Source organism: Danio rerio, chromosome 13, assembly GCF_049306965.1.
Source record: "Danio rerio strain Tuebingen ecotype United States chromosome 13, GRCz12tu, whole genome shotgun sequence".
Lineage (NCBI taxonomy): Eukaryota > Metazoa > Chordata > Actinopteri > Cypriniformes > Danionidae > Danio > Danio rerio.
Window position 1 is genome coordinate 48,307,982 of NC_133188.1, and position 23,056 is coordinate 48,331,037.

The 23,056-nt window shown below is 36.6% G+C and overlaps 1 protein-coding gene across 6 annotated transcripts in view; it reads right to left on the minus strand.

The window, feature by feature from the left end:
• Window positions 1–23,056, minus strand: part of zfand3 (zinc finger, AN1-type domain 3) — a 58,574-nt gene that overhangs the window by 12,469 nt on the left and 23,049 nt on the right. For all 6 annotated transcript variants that reach the window (XM_073919687.1, XM_068212885.2, XM_068212886.2 and 3 more), the window contains 3 exon segments: window positions 1,334–1,374; window positions 1,067–1,246; window positions 565–630 (listed from right to left, as the gene is read on the minus strand). In XM_073919687.1, coding sequence (XP_073775788.1) covers window positions 565–630; window positions 1,067–1,246; window positions 1,334–1,374 — 287 coding nt within the window.

A 23,056-nucleotide genomic window follows, 5' to 3' on the forward strand; every position in this document is an offset into this window, starting at 1 on the left:
AGAAGCAGCTTGCAGTCTACTTCTTCAAAAGTGTGTTAATGTGCATCTTTTTTTATTAACATGTCAATAATTCTAAGCAGTCTGAATATATTTATATACACAAAAAAATCCATCATCAGACACTTCATAACAGCACCACAAAATAGACTGTCATACCAGCCAACCCTAAGAACTGAGTACATCATAAAGCCCCTGCAAAGAGACGGCGGAAAGTTTGCAAATGCTCCAGACAGCGGGTATGGCTTGACCACAGCTTCAACTCTATTGATTTAGCTCTTTCTGACCTTGGTTAGTCAGTCTAAACCACAGCTTTCGGTGCTTTTAGAGCTTTAAAACTCTTCTTCTTTCTGGATGGAGAGGTGGTAATGTATAGGGAGAGAGAGAGGGAGAGGGAAAAATGATGCATCAATTTAAAAACCTAAAAAACTGGATTTGATTAACTTCAAACAGCTGCTTTGAGACTTCCAACCCCCATTTGTACACTGCTGTACATTTACAACTCAGCGGTGTGATGTGCTAGGCTATCAAAAGCTGCCAGACACACACACACATACACAAGTGTACCTGAGTCGCAGGGTCGTTTTGTAGGAGTGGATAGCGTGCCGCGAGCGGTGTCTGTACTGGAGACTTCTGGGAGAGAAAAACAGAGAATGAGAGAAGATTTAGATTTATGCATTTGGCGAATGCATTTATTCATTGTGACTTTGCATTGCATTTATCAGTTCATGCATTCCCTGGAATTCAAACCCGTGACCTTGGTGTTGCTATTTTGGGGTGTTTTTTTTTTTTTGTAACTCACCATTTGAGATGCAGAACTCTCAGCACTCAGACTTTCAGGTTGTCTCAAACTTTATTCAGCATATCATATTGCCCAAAACTAATAAACAAACACTATTATAACGTGTCAGATGATCTCTTTAATCTGCAATATTCTTTTTCAGCAGTCTATCATTTTCCATGACTGCTGCGTAATATTAAAACGATTAGGGCCCATGTGAGCGTAGACGCAACGCACGGCGAAATTTCATCTTCGTTATTAAAGCCAAGACAGAAATCATGTCCTCACCGTCCTGTGCAGGAAGAGGCGTGGCTTCTGTCGAGGGCTCCTCGGAGCTGGCTGGCTTGGAGGACAGGGTTTGGCTACTGCTGCTGCTCGTCTCATTACAGAAGACTGCTGATTGGCTATTGCTGGAGCTGGGGGCGGGTTCTGGAGTGCAGTCCTCGTCTGGCTGTTTCTTCTGTATGTCTGATGGAGAGAGCAGAGTGTGTGTGGGAGTCTCTCAAAACACTCTGATTCAAGTGCAATCTTGAGTATATAGACAAAGTAACTTACCAGCAAAACATTTGGAGCAAAGATTCATGGTTTTGCTGGACCTGGGGAATGAAAACAAAGAAATTCTCTTGAATAACAGTATAGAATGAACAGTGAATTTATATTGATGCGAATTCCCATCCTAATACTAAATTAAATATTTGAAACGTCAATTGGTAACCATTTATTTTAAGGTGTCCATGTTACATATGTTCCATGTGGTTTTTAAATAAATTACTATATATATATATATATATATATATATATATATATATATATATATATATATATATATATATATATATATATATATATATATATATATATATAGAATATATATATATATATTTTTTTCTTTTTTTAAAGATTTATTTTTGGCCGTTTTGCCTTTATTGTGTGGATAGGTCAGTATTTTAGACAGGAAATGAAGTAGGAAAGAGAGAGAAGGGGTAGGGACGGAAAATGTCCCTTAGCCGGGACTCGAACTAGGGACGCCCTGAAGTGCTACTGCACCATATATCAGCGCGCTAACCACTAGGCTATTGCGCCAACGAGAAATTATTAGTAATTATGCTAAATTCTACATTACATTTAGCAGATGCTATTCTCCAAAATGACTTTCATGCAGCTCAGCATTAACCTAACATTTGGTGTGTGTAAAAAAATCCATTGTTCAGTTTATGCGGATTTAGGGTGCTTTCACACCTACACTTTTGTTTCGGAACGTGTCTCGTTTGCCGAGTTAGCGCGGTTCGTTTGGCATATGTGAACAGGGCAATCGCACTCTGTTCCGCGCCAAAGTAATCGCTCCGAGATCGCTTGAATGAGGTGGTCTCGGCTCGATTGAAACGAACCCAGGAGCGGTTCGATTACAGTGAGAAAGCGATCCGATCCGAGCGCGGTTATATCACAGTGTTTTATGGATATGTAATAGGCATACGGCTATATGAAGAGAGAATTATGAGTATGGCGGGAAGTTTTGTGAGTCTCCGGATGCACGCAAATGAGTGATGATCTCCCGGTAATCTCGCGTCTCCCTCCCGGTCCTCAAATAGGCTGCGTCGCCCACCCTTCTCACCCCTCCCCACCGCATCTCTCCTCAGACACATCACGCACGCGCACCCTGTCAATCACCATCAAACCACCACCTCTCCTGACAGTTTAGCGGGATGCAGCAAATTAAACCCTGACACTCTGACCAATGAGAGGAGAGTTTACTCGCACGTGACTTGTTTTGGCTCTTTTGGTCCGATTATAAATTTTGCAATGTGAAAGCGAACTGCTCCAAGAGCAACAATGTAACAATTGTAATCTCTGTTTCGGAACAACTGAATCGATTCACGGGTGTGAAAGCACCCTTAAAAGAAGTGTTGTACAAAGATTATGATGTCTCTGATTTAGAAGAGAAGGTGTGCCGTATTTAGTGAGTCACGTGACTGCGAATCAGTTCAGTTTAGAATCAACTGAATGAATCAATCGAGAGTGAATCAGTTCAGGAATGGTGATGTGAAAACAGAGGTCCAACAATCTCATCTGTAACTCAACAAATACAGTAGATTAATGTCTCATCCTGCAGCACCTAAACTTTGTGAACTACAGAAGACTGTATTATAATCTGGATTGACAGCGGATGGGTTTTAATAATGCTTATACGCGGTGCTGAAGTCACACTTGTGACGATCCTTGAAAGTGCGTCATTGAGAAGTATATTACATTATACCCTTAGGATTGTCAGTTATTTCTGTTGAATTGATGTACTACTACTGCATTATTGATGTAATATTTCAGTATTTAATGATGTCTGCATTATGATAATCCAAATGCATGTTGTATGGCTGTGAAAGCACATATGTAGTGCTGCTGGTGTCCATCATACAATGACGGGACTTTATTACTGACCACCTTAATTTTTTCATTATAGAACCACAAATGTGCAAGAGTCATATGAAGCAGCTTCATAATTATTCAGCAACATCCACTACTGACTGAAATTCCCGCCCTTCTCATCGCAAGAGGATTCATTGTGCACCAACGGCCCTGAGACTGTAGCTTAAAGACCAGCTTCATTTCGACCTCCCTTCATCTGAGGACTTTTTTTTTATAAAAGTTTCTTCGTTGTTTGATTTGTGAGCAATCAACATTATACCTTTACAACTTATATTGTGAACTTTTCTTTCATTATTATTTTGCGCAGGCCTACGCTCATTTGATATACTTTTTTTGTTTCCTTTGGATAATATCGTTATTTGATCATATATACATCTAATTTGAGTAAACACCAACAATTTAGTACATCTGTGTTTTTTTTTCACAGTTATTAAACATCAATAGTGTTAATAAACATACTGAGACGAGTATGTTCTTCATAGCACGACTAAGCAAATATGAAGCACATGCCATTTTCCTTAGCATCTTACTTATTTCACAACACTGGACGTCTGAAGCAATACCAACATTTGATATAGGTGGATCATGGAGTTTAAACTGTGGTGCATTGAGATTATAGCGTAGAAAACTGAAGCCTATTGAATAATTTGTTTATTACTACAGTCGTACCACAACAAAAATATATAATTACTATGACAGTTTAATTCAAGTTATAATCTATAGTATGCTTCCAAACACTATAGCATTAGAACCACATGGTTGAAAACAACCTATAGCTCAGCAAAAGAAAGTTTAATTTGATTTATTCATTCATTTTCCTTTGGCTTAGTCCCTTTATTCATCAGGGGTCGCCACAGTAGAATGAACCGCCAACTTATCCAGCATGTTTTACACAGCTAATGCCCTTCCAGCTGCAACCCAGTATTCGGAAACACCCATACACTCATTCACTCACATAGACTACAGTCAAGTGTATTTAATTCACCTATAGTGCATGTCTTTGGACTTTGGGGGAAACCGGAGCACCCTGAGGAAACCCACGCCAACGGGAGAACATGTAATCTCCACATAGAAATGCCAAATGGCCTAGCCGCGACTCGAACCAGCAACCTTCTAATTGTGCTAACCACAAAGCCTCCTTTAATTTAATTCAGAATTAATGAATTCTACTCACTGAAAAGAACTTGAAGGAGCCTCAGAAAAATTAGCTCCTAAAAACATACATCGCTACGACTTCCAATCAGATGTTCCTCTACACTAAACTAATACTTATTTAATGAGATATTTTAGTGGACGCGTTTGAAAAAACTAATCTGAATAGTTTGCATTGTGAACAACAAAGCATCAGTTGCCTCTTCAGTGAAGTGCTCTTCACAGTTTACCTGCAGGCTGAAGGCGGCGACATATCAAACACTTTATTTACACAGATGCATGCACTTCCTGCATGAGACTCAAAACTCTCGCTCTCTCAGGATGCCACAGGTTAGCAATGAAAACAACATCAACAGACCTTCTTCAACACAATCAAGAGCAATCATAATCAGCGCCCAATCAAGGAGGCGGAAGGAAGCATGGGGAGAGAGAGCAGAGCATTGTGGGTAGGAATAATGCATATTAAGAAGATGAGTCTTGAAGAGCATATCACCGCATGAACACATCAACGGGGCAGCCATAAAAAGATTTGAAAGATGTTACTCACAGTGCTGACAGTGTAACGCATGATGGTTATCATGGAGATAAGCTAATACAGTTAAATCTGCACCGGTGCTACCAAGCAAAAAGGTTAATTTCGAGCCCTGCACACACCATTACACCACCACCACCAGCCTGAACCATTGATACAAGGCAGGATGGATCAGTGGTTTCATGTTGTTGATGCCAAATTCATGTTCATGAAGGTCATTCTCCTCTGACGTCACATCAACAAGGCATTTGTGGCCACAGAACTGCCTCTCACAGGATATTTTCTCTTTTTTCAGACCATTCTCTGTAAACCCTAGAGATGGTTGTGCATGAAAATCCCAGTAGATCAGCAGTTTCTGAAATACTCAGACCAGCCCGTCTGGCACCAACAACCATGCCACATTCAAACTCATTTAAATCACCTTTCTTCCACATTCTGATGCTCGGTTTGAACTGCAGCAGATCATCTTGACCATGTTCACATCCCTAAATGCAAAGTTGCTGCCATGCGATTGGCTGACTAGAAATTTGTGTTAACGAGCAGTTGGACAGGTGTACCTAATAAAGTGACCGGTGTATGTATACCATGTGTACATACTTATTTTAGAGCAGTAATTTACATCCAAGCTTATCATCTTGTCAGAATCTTATGCCTAGTTCAGACTGCGTGATTTTAACCCCGATTTTGGCTCGCCGACAGGTTTTGAGAAATCGCCGACAAATGCCTGAAATCACAGGCAAATCGCTGCTCGTGCACGTGAGTGACAATCACACAGTATGAACTATCAAAGACGCGATCTGAGAGAATCGCCGATGAGTCGCCGATGCCTGTGAGATATTTGGCGTGCTGAATATCTGGAGCTGTCGGCGATTCAAATCATGCCGTGTGAATTGAGTTTTGACTGAAAATAACATCAGCGATCACCTACAGCCAATGAGAGAGCAGCTTTCACTTGTGTATAACTGCTGCAGGTCAGCGGGAGGCTGGGGGAGAAGTTAAAAGCGCTCTTTTTCGGTTTATTTGGACCCACGAAATGGAGGAAAAACTAGTGGAGGTTTGACAGGGCTCAGGAGCAACTGTGTCTGTTTGACGTTTCATACAGAAAGAAATTAGTTTATTATCAACGTTGAGGAGAAATAGCTAATTCCCTTTAAACCCAGGTGAGCAAACATGTACATGTTCTACCCCATTAAAGGCTTCTTTCTCATTATGTAGTTAATAACAAAAGGTATACTACGTGTTTTTGGCTGTGAGACGTAGTTTGGACGAAGTTGTCGGCGATTCTCCCTATAGTAAAGTCATGCAATGTGAATGTCCATGTCGCCGAACCATCTTGCAGTGTAAACAAAGCAGCGACGAAACGCAAGCCCAGATAGTCATGCAGTGTGGAAACATCTGTGACACGACTAGTTTGAAAATCATGCAGTCTGAACTCGGCATTACCTGCTAACTATAACTGGCTGATTAATGCTGTAGTGCCTGCCTATTTTAGTTGTGAACTTTGACTTGTCTCACAACTTGAAGTAAGGTAGAACTTGGCAATTAATCTGCAAACATAATTGAGCAAAGGTGCACATCTTCTCAGAAAAGCACAGTTGTGTGACCATAATAAATCTCCTCTAAAGGGCAGAGGGAGCTCTCGTTTGGAAACTCTGAATGCAGGTGCCATACCCATTAAAAACACAGAAAATTCTAATAGAGTTGCATTATAAACAAGATTGAACTGCTTTCATAGATTACGCTGAACTAATATTCACTCGACAACAAAGTCATCTCACAGAAGAATTCATTTCAAACCCTCGACTGAAGCTATGAAGTTTAGATACAAAGCATGTTATTATAGGTGGCATTTTGATGTGCAGCTTTTACTAGAAACTACAGAAAAAGCTGCCATTATGTCGCAGAATGATTATCTTAACGTTCAATTAAATTTAATACTGAAGTCATCAAGCTGGGTAAAAAATATTGAACGTTAAAGAGCCCCTATTATGCATTATAAAAGATCATATTTTGGTTCTTGAAACACTTTCATGGTCTTATAATATGCATTTATTTTTACCTAATTATCCCAACGACTTCCATATGATTTTTTAAGTGATTCATTTGCTAAACCCCTCCTTAGCGCGAGGATAATCTGCACTGATTGGTCCAATGACCCATTCTGTTGTGATTGGTCGACTGGGTTCAGTGAGAGACGAACAGAAACAGCCAAGAAGTAGTCAGAGCAGAGTGTATATGTGTGAACCCAATGCAGGAATGCATTAAAGCAATGCAGTTTAACACCAGCATATTGCTCTATTCTTAACCCTAACCCCAAGTAATAACAACACACATTTAGTATTATTCCACAAAGTGGCAAGTGTAGAACTATTTTGAAAACTGACTCCGTCACGAACAGCTGATGGTGGCCATGACAACAACAAATGACAGAGGACAGAGAGTTCGCAACATGTTATCAAAGTGGTTTTGGACACAATATGTGAAATAGGCCATAGAGGATACAGTACAAGCACTGATCTATAACAGATAGGTGATTACAAGCTGACCGGCGCGATTACAAGTTACAATTAAACATACAATTAAACACATATTTTGCAAATTACAAAAAACAAGGCAACCATTTTAAACACACTTCACTTTGGAAGAAGAAACACTTACAGGATCTGGATGAAAAAGAAAGTGGTCCATACAAAGTCTCATACATAAGTAGTCTTTGCTTATCCTTCCTTTAATAACATACAGTCAGAAAAGTCCCAAGCTAAAGGGTAGGTTATTGTATCAATTATCAGAAAAATGACAGGAACAAACACAGCCCACGGTTAGCTATACTGTGGTATTGTTGTGAAAATGAACTTTAACCCTTTATTCCCCACAGTCGCATGTGTGGCCATCTCTCAGTGATAGTAATTTTCACGTCATGATCAATCACGTGATCCATCACACTACGCTAGTATCTGAAGGGAAAGGCACGTTCACGTTTTACCAGATCTGGCAGTTCATAATTGGTATTGTTTCGTGTCAACGTCAATACGAATAGGCAAAAGATCCAGACGAACAACGAATCATTTAAACCAGTGGTTCTTAAACTTTTTTTAACAAGTACCACCCCAGAATAAAATTGTCTCTCCAAGTACCACTATAACCGGTATTGAAATACAGTAGCGTAACAGGCCCAGTAAAGCAGCTACAGCACTGCACAGTTAAAAAATGAGGCAGATTAATTTCTATTATTAAGATTATGTATTATTTTCAGCCACTTTAAACATTACAAATAGTTTAAACATTAACACTGTACTGTGCTTATAAGTAAAAAAAGAAAACTAAATAAAACGTCAACATTTAAATAATAATGTGCTTTTAAAAGTAAAAAATTGGTAGGTTACTGTTCTTAAAAAGTAAAAAACAAAACAAAACTTGTGCTTAAATTTAAAGTATTAACATAGTAGCCTATTTATTAACACTTGGAAATGTTGCCTGGACCTCATAAATACAGGCTATATGCCATCATATTCATATATAAATAATTTTTTATACATTTTTAAATATATGTAACGTTACATATGACATATTTGATTCGTCCGCGTACCACAAGAAGAAAGCCCACGTACCACTAGTGGTACACGTACCACAGTTTGAAAACCACTGATTTAAACGACTGAGTCGACTCTTTTATTTAAAAATAAAAATATAATAATTTTAAACAAGGTGCATTTTCAGATTTAAACCTCAAGCTGGATGTTCTCATTCACTTGTGTGTCGCAAACTGCATGGAAGGTCATTTAAAAAAAACAAAAAACAATAAAAGGTGCTCTTTTTGTTTTTTCATCTCAATATATTGTCTGTGAATTGATCGCAACAGCATTGCAATCATAATGTATTGTAAAAACAATTATTTTCCACAAGTCCGCTAATCACACGGTCACAACCTATTGGCAAATTGACCTGAAAGAATCACACTGGTAGTACAAGACCAATTACAGGGCAAATAACCCTACCAATCATACAGCTGCAGCTTTAACATACCTGACACATACATAGCATTGTAAACAAATTGTGCAACTTTTTTTAAACATTTCAAACAATGCCAACAGAGTTTATGTGTGTGTGTATGCATGTGTGTGTCTCTATGGTCTTTTCACAAGATTCCAAGCCAATCAAGCAGACCTCTCTCCGGATTAATCTGACATCTCCTGTTAAATGTCATCTGCAATTACTGCTTATGAAAAGAAGCAACATCCCAATCAAGACTCCAGCGCGCGCACACACCTCAGCCCACCTTCTGAAGAGTCAACAACCCCAAAGAAGACAAATCACATCACACCATTAATCAAGCCATTTTACTAAATAACCACAATAACACAGAGTCTAATTCAGAGATGTGATTGATGCAACGCTTCGTGCAGAATAAACCTCCCGCCAAATAATTGAATCCAAATGCATATCAAACAAAACAAAACTAACATTTGGATAAGTTTTCATTTATTCATTTACAGAAAACTTCAAAAACAAAAGATGCGTAATTAAATCTGAATGACTTTCAAATACAATTTAAACAACAACTCAGAAGTTGGGTTGTTTTTGGATCGTTAATTTATACGAATTTATACTCTTTGCATTACTTTATATCAATAATTTTCTCATCCAATTCCACATCAATAGTGTATTTTATGCTTATGTTTGGGGTTAGAACCTTAAATCTGACATAATAATAGTTTAAACTGATTCACCAGTGTTCATGAAGGACCAATAAAACCAAGAGTTTCTTATTTGTTGGAAATACACTCATATATGCAAAAATTAGGGACCAGAGTATCCTATTAGAATACGTGTTTCCATTTTCAAATTTGAGATTTATATATTTTCGCGGGACGAGGCATGCACTTCCGGCAAGTCTGCAGTTTATAAAAGGTTTATTAATAAATGTCCATATTAAACTTGAACACAACACTACACTTCCTTTGGTACACAGTAGGGCTGCATGGTTCTAAAATGAGAATCACTCTATATACAGTTAAAGTCAGAATAATTTGCCCACTTTTAATTTTTATTTTCCTTTTTAAATATTTCCCAAATAATTTTTAAGAGCAAGGAAATTTTCACAGTATGTCTGATAATATTTTTACTTCTGGAGAAAGTCTTATTTGTTTTATTTCGGCTAGAATAAAAGCAGTTATTAATTTTTTTAAAAACATTTTTGGGACAAAATTATTATCCCCTTTAAGCTAATTTTTTTTTTCAATAATTTACAAAACAAACCATCGTTATACAATAATTTGCCTAATTACCCTAACCTACCTAGTTAACCTAATTAACCTAAATAACCCTTTAAATGTCACTTTAAGCTGTATAGAAGTGTCTTGAAAAATATCAAGTAAAATATTATTTTCTGTCATCATGTCAAAGATAAAATAAATCTGTTATAAGAAATAAGTTTTTAAAACTTTTATGCTTAGAAATGTGCTGAAACAATCTTCCCTCTATTAAACAGAAATTTGGGAAAAAACTAAACAGGGGCGCTAATAATTCAGGGGGGCTAATAATTATGACTTCAACTGTATATATATATATATATATATATATATATATATATATATATATATATATATATACAGTGCGAGATTCTTTTATCTTTGCCATGATGACAGCGCATAATATTTTACTAGATGTTTTCAAAATACACGCATTCAGATTAAAGTGACATTAAAAGGCTTAATTAAAGTAATTAGGCAAGCCATTGTATAACAGTAGTTTCTTCTGCAGACAATCAAAATTCCATTGCTTAAGGGGGCCAATAATTTTGACCTTAAAATGGGTTTCAAAATGATTAAATCTGCTTTTATTCTAGCCAAAATAAAACAAATAAGCCTTTCTCCTGAAGAAAAAATATTATAGGAAATACTGTTAAAATTCCTTGCTGTTAAACATAATTTGGGAAATATTTATTTTAAAAAAATTCTCAGGAGCGCTAATAATTTTGACTTCAATTGATAATCGTTTCGAATAATCGTGATTACAATTATGACCAAAATAATCGTGATTATGATTTTTCCCAAAATCTAGCAGCCCTACTATTATTTGCAAAAAACATGGGGCAACAATAAAAATAAAACAAAGCCTAAAGATGCCCAAGCGTTCTAAAGATGTGACATGCACATTTACCCTACTTGGCCTGAAGTCGTTCATCTTTAGATGTGGAGCCATGCATGAATTTACAAAAAAAACGTTGTACACACCACTAGCTGAAATAATGACACGCACACCCAAAGCAACTTCAAGCAACACTGCGAAAGCATCACATTCGGTGCATTCACCCAGAAGAATTTGCAGATGCGTTGAAAATTGCATTTTGAGTTTAATAGCTTAAGTTAATAACTACCGAAGCTCCAAGGATTAAAAAAAATGGTATTCCGACCAGACCCAATGCAAATGCACTGATTTACTCAGGACATTCCAGAAGCAGGAGCTGTTCAATAACAGCATGTGAAGTCCTACCAATGTCAACTGAATACACACAGATAAAATCAAGCCATGTGTGTTTGTGTTCTAAAGCAGCTCAGCAAGCAAAAGAAGTGCTGCATGTTTTAAATAGTATGTGCTGTTCAAGGTTTCCAACACTACGGTCTGATATTACAGCACTTACAATGAAAGGCAATTAAAGCAACATTCAACCGGTGAAGGTTTTCTTTAGAAATAATGAGAGTATTCTGTGGGAATCACAGGGGACGGTGTGTCCAAACACAACAGATGATCTCACCATCCACACTCGCTCCCGGCCCGCGCTGGCTCCCAAAAGATAATGCATGCTTGAAAATGGGAAGAGCAATGTGCTAACAGGTGTTAAAATAGGAGATGCCAGATGGAAGCACGGAAATAAAATGAAAAATGAAATGCCACAGCTGCCCTTCACACTTCAGCCCCTTTGAACTGCGACGCCCTCTATCTCTACACAGAGAAATGCCTTCGAAAACAGAGCAAACATCATTCATTTAGGATTATATAGACTCTCTAACAAAAAACAACATCATTTTGCCTATTTGATTTAATATTTAGGGTCCAGCTTATTAAAAACATAGGACAACAGCAACAAATAAACACAATTGTTCATGTGAACAAACTAAGTGGCATTGCACAAGTCTTTCAAACCTTTGGCATTAAGGATGAATGGTCCCCAACCCCCAGGCCATGGTCTGGAACCGGTCCGGGGATAAATTGGTACTGGGCGGCAAAAGAAATCATTATTCTGAACGAGCTTTTATTTTGAAAAATGACCGTATTCTCGGTTACATTTCTGTCACTTAAGCGTCAAAATTTAACCCACAAGCAGCAAAATGAGTAAGAAACAGACGTCTTTGAAAAAAAAAAAAAAAATCGCAAAGGGGAAAAGGCCCAGTGAAGGGCCCACAAACTGCTAGGAAATAAACCCACAAGCCACTTGTCAACAAATTAGGTGAATCCAGCACATTTGTAGAAGAAGATCAACAACTAGAGATCTTTCTCAGTGATCATTCACATATAATGTCTTTTCCGTGCACAAGTTCAATATTTCCCAATGGGACTTCCAGGCACACCCATTTGAAAACATGTTCAGACTGCTACAAGCGTGACAAGAACTGACCAACAGTTTTATTTTTTGTATGGAATATACACATTTCAGTAGACTAATTTTGTCAAACACTGCCGTGCTTTCTTCATAAATACATTTTTTTGTCCGCTGAGAAAAAGGTTGATAGTTGCCTAGCAATCTTTATACATGCTCTGGGGATAAAATTGTCAAGTGTTGACTGATCCGCAGTGACAAACAGATTAGGGACCAACCTAAACTAATATAGTTCAAACATATTTAATTCACTATTGGCCCGTTTTCACTGAGTGGTACTGTATGGGTCACCTTCATCAGCCTTGCGTTTCCACTGCCAAAAGGGTACCAATGGTGAGCGTGGTGTACGACAAAGTCGACGTCATTCTCGCTCGAGGAAATGTCAAAGTAAAGCTGTACGGGTTGTTTACATATCATATGAGAAGTACTTCTCAAAAAACAGATGCTTTATACACATAAATGATCACTACTAACCTTTCTATGAAAATGATTTGATTATAACTGCAGATCAATGCAAAATAGCCTACTGTAATGTCTGCGATTATATAAAATAAATAAATGCAACATATATGAACACATACAGACCCTTAGTCTCTGATATGTTACCAAAACAGAAAAATTGCACACAACATACATTTAGTCCTTATTTGGGTTCAAAAACAACACTCAACATACAGCCCAGTCAGTGCAAACCTCTCATCTGCATCTTTAATCTTTACAAGCACATGTAATCTCTTATTAGAAAGTAATTCTGTCATTCCGAGTTCAAAATAGTCCAAAAGGTGATGATAATAGTTAAACATGGCAGTCTGTTCATCTTTTAGGTTGCTTAAAGGGCCATGAAACCCCTCGTTTCAGCAGGGTGTTTTCACACCTCTACTTTGGAAAAAGTCAGAAAAGTGGGCGTGTCCAGCTCTGTTTAGGGGGAGTGTTGGAGGAAGAAAAGTGGGATGGTGTGGGAGTGTCTATTTGGGCACGCGTGAGTTTCAGAGTCAAAATACACACACACATACAGGAGAAAGTGATGGTGTTTAACCTACATGGACATCTGTAGTCGAATTATTTGCCAAATTATTAAATGGTGGACTTTAACTGCAGTTTGGCTCTTTCATTCAGGGAATTCATTCATGCCCCTAGATTCGATATGAACAAGCTGAATAAACAAAGAGCGCTGGTCGCTCACTTACCAAATCTGTAGAGACAGGACAATCACCAGCAACTAGAGCGGCGTCTTTATGAAGAGAATACTACAAGCGTTTGCAGATGAGAACATCTCTCAGGTAAACAATGTTGCTCCTTAGACATGCAAGTTATTGTTGTCGAACGTTGCGTACACTGTTAATCCACACGTGAGTCTGAGCTCTCACAGAGAGAAAATAAAAACGAAACTTAACTGCAGCAAACTATAAAAGCAACACTTCACGCTTGTTTTGCCAATACAATGTGGCGTCTTTGCCGTCTAAACACTGTGACAGTTATGAATATTAATGAAGTTGCACAATAGAGCGCGCTGATTGGTTTGAACCAACCCTTACTCATGCATTAATGCATCACACTGTAAGATGTAATAAGACTCACTCTGGCACAGACGCCCAGTCTGCACGCTGGAATACACACTATTATGTCATGACCGTGACGCAACTTAAAAAATTCATTTCAAACCAGAAGTACGAATTTGCTTAAAATAACGCAAAAACAACCAATTTACACTTTTTAGTGAAATATAGGTGTCCTAATAGTGTTTTTAGCAGTGTGGGACACATATACGACTGTCAACAGCTCAAAAAATGTCTTTTGGTGTTTCGTGACCCTTTAAAGAATCATTTGCTCCTTTGTTTTTTCGCGCTTCAGTCTCGTGTTTGTCCATTTCTGCAAGGATGTCAGAAGAACATGCACGTCATTACCATAAGCTCAAGAAGTTCGTTATTTCAAACATTGACGCATGGCGAGTGGAATTAGGCCAAAATTTACACCAAAACAGACACAAGCACATAATTATCTAATTCGTAAATTGCTATTACATATACAACAAAATAAATATCAGTTTTATGAGTTTATAAAATCCACAGTAGGACAAATGAACACTATGGAATCAATGGCTTACTGGTTTCCAGCATTCCTCAAAATATCTTCATTTGTGCAAATGATGGCAGAATTTTAAATGTTGAATAAACTATCCCTTTAAAATACCCCATATAAACCTGTTTTTAGAATCGTAAACTTGATTGGATTGATGAAAACGCTCTTTAAATCATATGTAAACAGCACTCATTTGAACATCTCAAAAACTGCGTTTCCACATTAACATTTAAATATTTCAGCAATAAACCTGAGATATACTGTGCCACAATTGTTGTTTGCTTATACTTTAAGCTATATTTTAAGCATACAGCTTAAAAAAATAAACATTAAATAGCAGAAATATAACAGCAGCGACAAAAATAGTATGCTAATGTTTGTTTTGCTCTTTTTATTCATAAAAGACTTGTCCCACCATATTGTTTTGTTCACCAATTCACAGAAATAGGAGTAAGCGATCACTGTATACTTGGAGTCTTTGCTATTATCCATGTAATAGTTAACCACATTTTCAGATAACGTTCTTCAAAAAAACATGTGCTGAGTTCACTCACGTGATTTACTATCAGATACAAGGGTCTAATCTGGACATGTTAGTAAAGATGTGCTGTTATTTTACAACTCAAGAACACTCTTTTTCTTGACTCTGGTTATCAAAACAGAGCCACATTTGCTTGTGTCATGAAACACCAGTTGGGCAAGTCCACACAAGGTACAAGGTTGAAGAAAGAACCACTCACGTTTTCACACTTGAAACAGGTTAGCCGAAACCTTTTCTCAAGTATCGGTTTGCTTGAATTTTACGTTCTGCACAATCAAAACAACTGCCCTACAAGCATGTTGTTCATGTATGCCAAGCAAGACAAACATAGGCCTATCAGACCTAGGGATGCAACTGTTAGAGATTTTTGTTGTACGTATATAGCCTGAGGAATAATCATGCATTTATTAAATTTAAAAGCTTACTAGTTTAGAAAAATCACATGAAACCTACTTGTATTGTAAAGTGTTATTTATTGCTGCTCGGTAACCTAATAATACAGCACAAAATAATAATAATATAAACAAACAATAGTCAATTTCTCTTTGGACTTAAAAATAAGTGAAAAAAGTTTGGCAATTAAACATAAATACTTATTTTACACTGAAAATAAATGACAGAACAATGAATAAATAAATACAAATAAGAATAAATTAACACAATTTTATTTGTCTAATGTAAATCTAAACTACATATTTCTTATAACGTGACTCGCGGCATTCTTTCAACTAGATGTGCCTGGAAAGCATGAGAGTCGCTCCCAATATGTGCACACAAGTCGCACTGCTCCATAGGAAATATTGAACTTGTGTGCGCAAAATATGTGATATGTAAACGGTCCTGTCCTTAGTTAATAGCCGCAGTTAGTTAATCCAGTGTGTGTGTGTGTGTGTGTGTGTGTGTGTGTGTGTGTGTGTGTGTGTATTAGCCTCTGTGTACTAGCTCGTAAATTTAAACCAGCGCACAGTTGGCATAACTTTGTTAAGATGCTGCAGTTTTGTTCCAAGCAGAAGCCGCAGTGTTCAGTGACGAATTAAAGCACGTCTGATAAATAAGTTGGTCAACCGTTGCCTAATCAAGACTTTGATGGAAAGCAAATTATTTGTGGGCTCAATTCTTAGTGAATTCACAAACTATTGGTGTGTGAAATGTTCTGTAACTTCGCTCAAATGCAATATATATAAAGATATAAAGTAGCAAATGCAATAGCAAAATAGCAAGTAAAACAAAACAAAAATTTAAAGCAATGAATTTAACTTAATTATTTGACATTCATTCCATAGTCCACCTAGAAACTTAGAAATCCCAAAAAATTCTTCACTTTTAAAAAAAGAGCTAGGTCATACACACAAAATGATAAATAAATAGATAAATAAATAAATGCATTTTACTAATATGCATCTTAGATGACTTCATATTTTTTAATGGCCGTTTTGGTAAAAAAAAAAAAAAAATATATATATATATATATATATATATATATATATATATATATATATATATATATATATATATATATATATATATATATATATATATATATATATTGCAACAACTTGCATGTTAAAAATTTTAATGCAAAAACAAAATAAAGTTTTAATGGTTCAACAATATTTACAAAAAATTCAGAAGATTGCGTAATTGTCATGATTTATATTCACCAAACTAAACAAAAAAGTCATACAATGAACCATATACACTCACCAGCCACTTTATTAGGTACACCTTACTAGTAGCAGGTTGGACCCTCTTTTGCCTTCATAAGTGTCTTAATCATTCTTGGCATAAGTTGAAAAAGGCACTGAAAATATTTATTAGAGATTTTGGTCCATATTGACATGATAGCATCATGGATTTGCTGCAGAATTGTCTGCTGTACATTTGTGATATGAATCTCCCATTCCACCACAATCCAAAGATGCTCTATTGGATTGAGATCTGGTGATTGAGGAGGCCATTTGAGTACAGTGAACTCATTGATATGTTCAAGAAACCAGTCTGAGATGATTCGCACTTTATGACACAACCAGTCTGGCCATTCTCCTCTGACCTCTGGCACCAAGGCATTTGCGCCCACAGAACTGCCGCTCACTGGATATTTTCTCTTTTTCAGACCATTCTCTTCAAACCCTAGAAATTGTTGTGTGTGTGTGTGTGTGTGTGTGTGAAAATCCCAGTAAATCAGCATTTTCTGAGATACTCAGTCCAGCCCGTCTGGCACAAACAACCATGCAAAGTCACTTAAATTACCTTTCTTCTCTTTTCTGTTGCTCGGTCTAAACTGCAGCAGATCGTCTTGACCATGTCTACATGCCTTAATGCATTGAGTTGCTGCCATGTGATTGGCTGACTAGAAATGTGTTAACAAGCAGTTGGACAGGTGTACCTAATAAAGTGGCCGGTGAGTGTAGGTTCACTGATATTTTAATGTAAATTTCCATGAAGAAATTATGCAAACAGCATGAACTAACACACACACACACACACACACACACACACACACACACACACACACACACACACACACACACACACACACACACACACACACACACACACACACACACACACACACACACAAATCTATGATTCACCAACTATTTCAAACCTGTATGATTTACTATTCATTGAACAACAAATTAAGAACTTCTGCAACAAGTAATGACAAACCTACAATGACTTTCAGGTCTACAACTTCTTGTGAACTTAATCCTCAGATTGAGCTAAAAGAAAAAAGAAACACTAAATCTTCACTGTTAGGAAAAAAGAAACTTTAAAACATTGGAAAATCTTAGGTTAAATGACAACAGATGTTTGAGTTAAACAAACTTGTTTAACAAAGTTTAAATAGTAAGCCTCTAAGTTGCACACTACTCAGACAAACAATTTATTACTACAATAAACTGATTTAAACAACTGATTTACAAAGCAAACAGAGACACTTTGAGAACATCTACTGTATCACTGCATGTCTCCACCACAAATTAGTCAAAGTCTGAATGGAAAAGCAGTCAAGGAATTAGAATAGAGATGGCTAATGTGTCCCAGAGATTTAAACCACAGTCCATTAAACATCTGTGACATTCTTGGAAAAACACTGATTCCCTTATAAAGCCAGATATGGTGTGGTGTTTATGTGAATCTTCAACGACATCAACCATGTCACTTCAAAAAGAAGATTCCAAAATAAACCACAGCTACTATTTAGGAGTCCGTCAGCCACACAAACATGACACATTTAAGGCGTTGAGCTGAAAATGACGAGCAATTATGATGATAAAAAGGCTAATTTGTACAGTATTCATCACGTGTCAGCTTGATTATCTACACACACCTATGTACACACACACCTGAATACACTTTGACTTCATTCCAGAACTCATACCTGAAATACTAACCATGACAGCAGCCAATTTACCCTTCAGTAAGCCCAGTTTACACATGGTATAGAGATGTGTTTTCGTCAATTCAACTCCAAGTGGATAATGGTTTAAACGTGGTGTAAAACATTTTCATTTTGTCAATTATTTGGACTTTCCTGTGGTAGTCAAAAATGTATTCAATTGGATTGCCCTCATAGTGTATGATGCTTTGGTTAAATGCATTCAAAGGGGGATAAAAGACCACCTACTCTCTGCCTACTGACCTCATTTGTGATCATTACGAAACAGTTAGTGACAAAGCACACTATTTCGGTCAAAATAGCAGTCGACATCTACACAATTTGCCTGCACGTTTGCTTTTCCAGTCGCCTCTAAGCCAAATCAACTGAATATCAGGTAAATATAAATGAAACTCAGTTTGTTCGTGCTCATCTTACTGAGTACCCCTGGGAAATAATTTAGAACGTGATAAAATAACAAAAGTGGCCCAAACAGATGCATGTTCATTCCTGGTGGAAATGGTAATGCGCCTTGGCTGACCACTTGGCTAAACTTGCATGTGAACACCAGGTGAAAACAGGTCCTAAGGGTCATTACTATACTATTTATTTTACAACTGCTTAGTCAAAACAAACAGAAGTGAACTAGAGATTTCCATGAAAAATGGATTTTTCAGTAACCACACGGTATGAGTGGTAAAAAGTATTCTCATGTGAGCTGGAATGGAGCCCAATATTGCTTTTTCCATTTGCATCTGCCATTTTCCACCACTTGCAGGGCCCACGTCTTCAAACAGGTAGTCCTAATCACATCTCACAACATTTTTTGAGACAATCTTGCTTTGTTCGATTGTTTATACCTTAGTATAGAAGCCATCTCTATCACAATCAGTTCCATAAATCCCTAAGCTAACAAATCAAGGACATCCTCAACAGACTTAGTCTAATTTACACAAAACAACTGGGTATTTAATAACGGCGTAGTCTCTGTGAGCTTTCTGTGAATAAATCACCTGATAAAGTAGCCAATGAAACATGTAATTACTGATGCATCATCAAAATTTAATTGAGGTAAAGTTGATTTTATGTTCGCACATTTGGGCTTTTACCTCCTTAATATAATTTCAGAAAAGTTTTTGTTGCAAATTTCAAAGAGGCAAATCAATAAGCCAATGACTATCAATACAAATTTGTTTACTGTATGTAACACTAAAAAAATGATATGTTGGCTTTAATTCACTTTTTTATGTCAACAGGTTCAACGTAACCTGTAGTTAAGTTACCTTTAAGAAAGAATATTTATTTAAGTAACCTTAAGTTATTTACATAAAGGTTATGTAATGTTGTTTAGTTCAATCAACACATTTATAATTTAGCTTTAACCTTCCTGTCGTGTTCAGGTCAAATCTGACCGATTTACAACTTAAATCACTCATAAATATTGTGTTTTACATCTGATTGCCTCAAGGCCTTATATAATCCTCCACACTATGCACTTGAACATTTAAAAGTGATGATATCCTCTTTCATTGAATTTTGAGTGTTTTAATCAACCTTGTTACACCAGAAATATTAGTTATAGTTAATTAATAGTTAAGTAAATAGTGCTATTGTTGTTTTGAAGTCGTACTTACATGCGATTTCAGATCGAATATTCAAAGTAGCATGTCTCAAATTGTCATTGTTTAAAAATAAACCAATGTGTGAATATAAATCCAAACAGAAGTGAACTAGAGATATCCATGAAAAATTAATTTTTCAATAATCACATTCTTTGACATTATTGAATTAAATAATTTAACAAGTATTCGCATGTGAGCTGGAATGAGGTCCAACATTGCTTTTTCCATTTGCTTTTACCATTTCCCACCACTAGCAGGGCTCAAACGCCAAACAGATTAAAGTCTTCAAACGGGTAGTCCTTGTCACATCTCACAAGTTTTTCTGCCAACCTTGCTATGTTGGATTGTTTATACCTTAGTATAAAACCCGTTTCTATAGCAATTCATTCCATAAATCCCTAACCTAACAAATCAAGGACATCCTCAACAAACAGTCTAATTTACACAAAACAACTGGGTATTTAATAGTAGCTGGATAATGTAAGAGGAGCTTCATGTGAATAATTCACCTGATAAAGAAGCCAATGAAACATGCAATTACTGGTGTATCATCAAAATTCAATTGAGGCAAAGTTGATTTTATAGTCACATAGGGTTGCACAATTTACCGGTACTATGGTAGTATCCCGATAATTACTGCCGGTGCCACTGTAGTTTGTAAACAGTAGGATCGTCAGTAATGGTTTATCTACAATAGATAATGTTGCATGTGGTCAAGTCACTAAAATGCTCACACGATTGTGCAACAATAAACCATTTTATGTAAATAGTCTGCGGAGCCCTTCAAGTTTGCAAAACTGCGTAGAATTTGCATCTTTTATGGTAGCCTATTGCACATTTTCTAACGCTTTAGTTAGAATGTACATCTGAATCGGCTTATTTCTTTTCCTGTTTAGGGTTGGACGGTGTCGACCAATTTGGCATTGTACGATGTCTAACGTGAAACGTTGCGATGGACGATAAGTTACACACAAATTATCACCTGTCAATCACTTTTTCCGCAGGAATCTGGCATGAATAGGTAGAGTGATGTGCTGTGACACCTTACCTGACAGATTCAAAAGACTGAAGGGTCGTTAGATAGAGACAAGATTAATTAAAAATCACGTTTAACCATAGCGAGACATGATCCTTGATAAACTTTTCCGACATGCACTGCTTTTTGGGTTGACTGCTGGAGCTTAGAGGCTGCAGTACATGAGTGTGAAAGGAGGGCTTTTCAGAAATGCTAGGTGAACCGCCAGTGTGAAAATGGATCATTTTTGTTCTAAAATGCCGTTTTAAAACTAAGACGTGATAGTGTAAAAGGGGCCGAGTGTATTTTTCGCGAGCGGGTTGCTGCTACGACAGGGGTGGGGCAGAAGATTGCAATGGCGGCTCAGCATCGTGACGTCTATCGGCCATAGGCGATGGCATCATCTATTGACCCAACCCTATTTCTTTTCATATGATTTGTTAGACCACGACCATCTTTTAAAAAGAACGACTCACAAAGTGAAATGTTGAATTACTTTGGATTGTTACCTGATTAGACTGAAAAAAGTTGATGAATATTTGACCTCTTCATATAGCCTAATTTTATTGGAAAAATGCTCTTTTGTAACAAATTTGATTCAGCATAATTATTATCTTTATTTTAATGTATTTTTGTTGGTCAGTTATCTACAAAATAAACAAAACAGTGAACAAATTTTACGTGAAGTGGGGTGCAAATAATACTTTTCGGCCTTTAAGGGAATTATAAAATACATTCAGGTAGGTCTATTATAACATAAAACATAGTATTTCGGACAAAAAAAATCTTTATAATTTGAGTTATAAATTACAGTATCGCAATACTACTTGGTATTGTGATACTTTAGCTGGTATTGTAAGATTAATCAATGGTATCAACAACCCCATAGTCAAGACACTTTTAACTCTCACCTTCTTAATATAATTTGAGAGAAACATTTGTTGCAAATTCCACATAAGAAAATCATATAATTAGCCAATGACTATCAATATAACTTTATAGTGCGAATGTAAAACCAACTCAATCAAAATTTGATCAGACTACAACTTAGTTATTATTATTTCCAATCCAAATAGCTAATGAAGGCTGCTGAATGATCAACTGTCAGTAGCCTGTCTTGGTCTAGACCAGCTCTGGAGCATTTGTTTGCAGAACACAGGGCATGAAGTGTCAAATGACGGCACATGTGCTCCTGAGTCCTGACACATGCAGGAGGAAAAGCTCCTATCATAATCCTTCAATTCATATACATGTAAAAAAAAAACTATGAAATTCTACCCAGACAGCATTTTAAGGCATTAAATATCAAATGCCATTCACTAGGTTTTGATTTACAGCACATGAATTACTTCCGCAGTAATGTCAAACTATGCTGTAAGCACCCACAACATCCAAAATGCTTTCTAGGTCAGAATCACACTAGGTTTAAATATGTATTTTATACTATAAAATCTGAAAATTGTAATTAAAGATTTTTGATTCAAAGAGGTCAGTGTTTAAATAGTGTATAAAAATGTAAAATATAATTAAAAGAGATCAATAAAAAATTATAATTAATAAAAAAAAAACAATTCTAAACAAATATATTAAACAATGTAAATAAAATAACGTACAACTTTCATTCCTTAATCCAATTAATTATTTCTACGAAAAAACAATTAGGCCATTCATTAACCTGGAAAATACAGTAACATCAATATTAGGATGGGTGTCCCTCACGTAGCAATGATTATATTTGTGGGTCAATGGCATCTAAAAGGCTTTGAACACTCAATGTCCCATGTGATGCTATAAAAATGATTATAAATACTTGCAGCTAACCATGTTCTAAGATTCAGACCAAAAACATTGCCATGTATAATGGTTAAAATGTTACACACGCAGGCACAAGCTAGTCGAGCAGGCAGCACAGTGGGTTTCCAATATAAAAAACACAA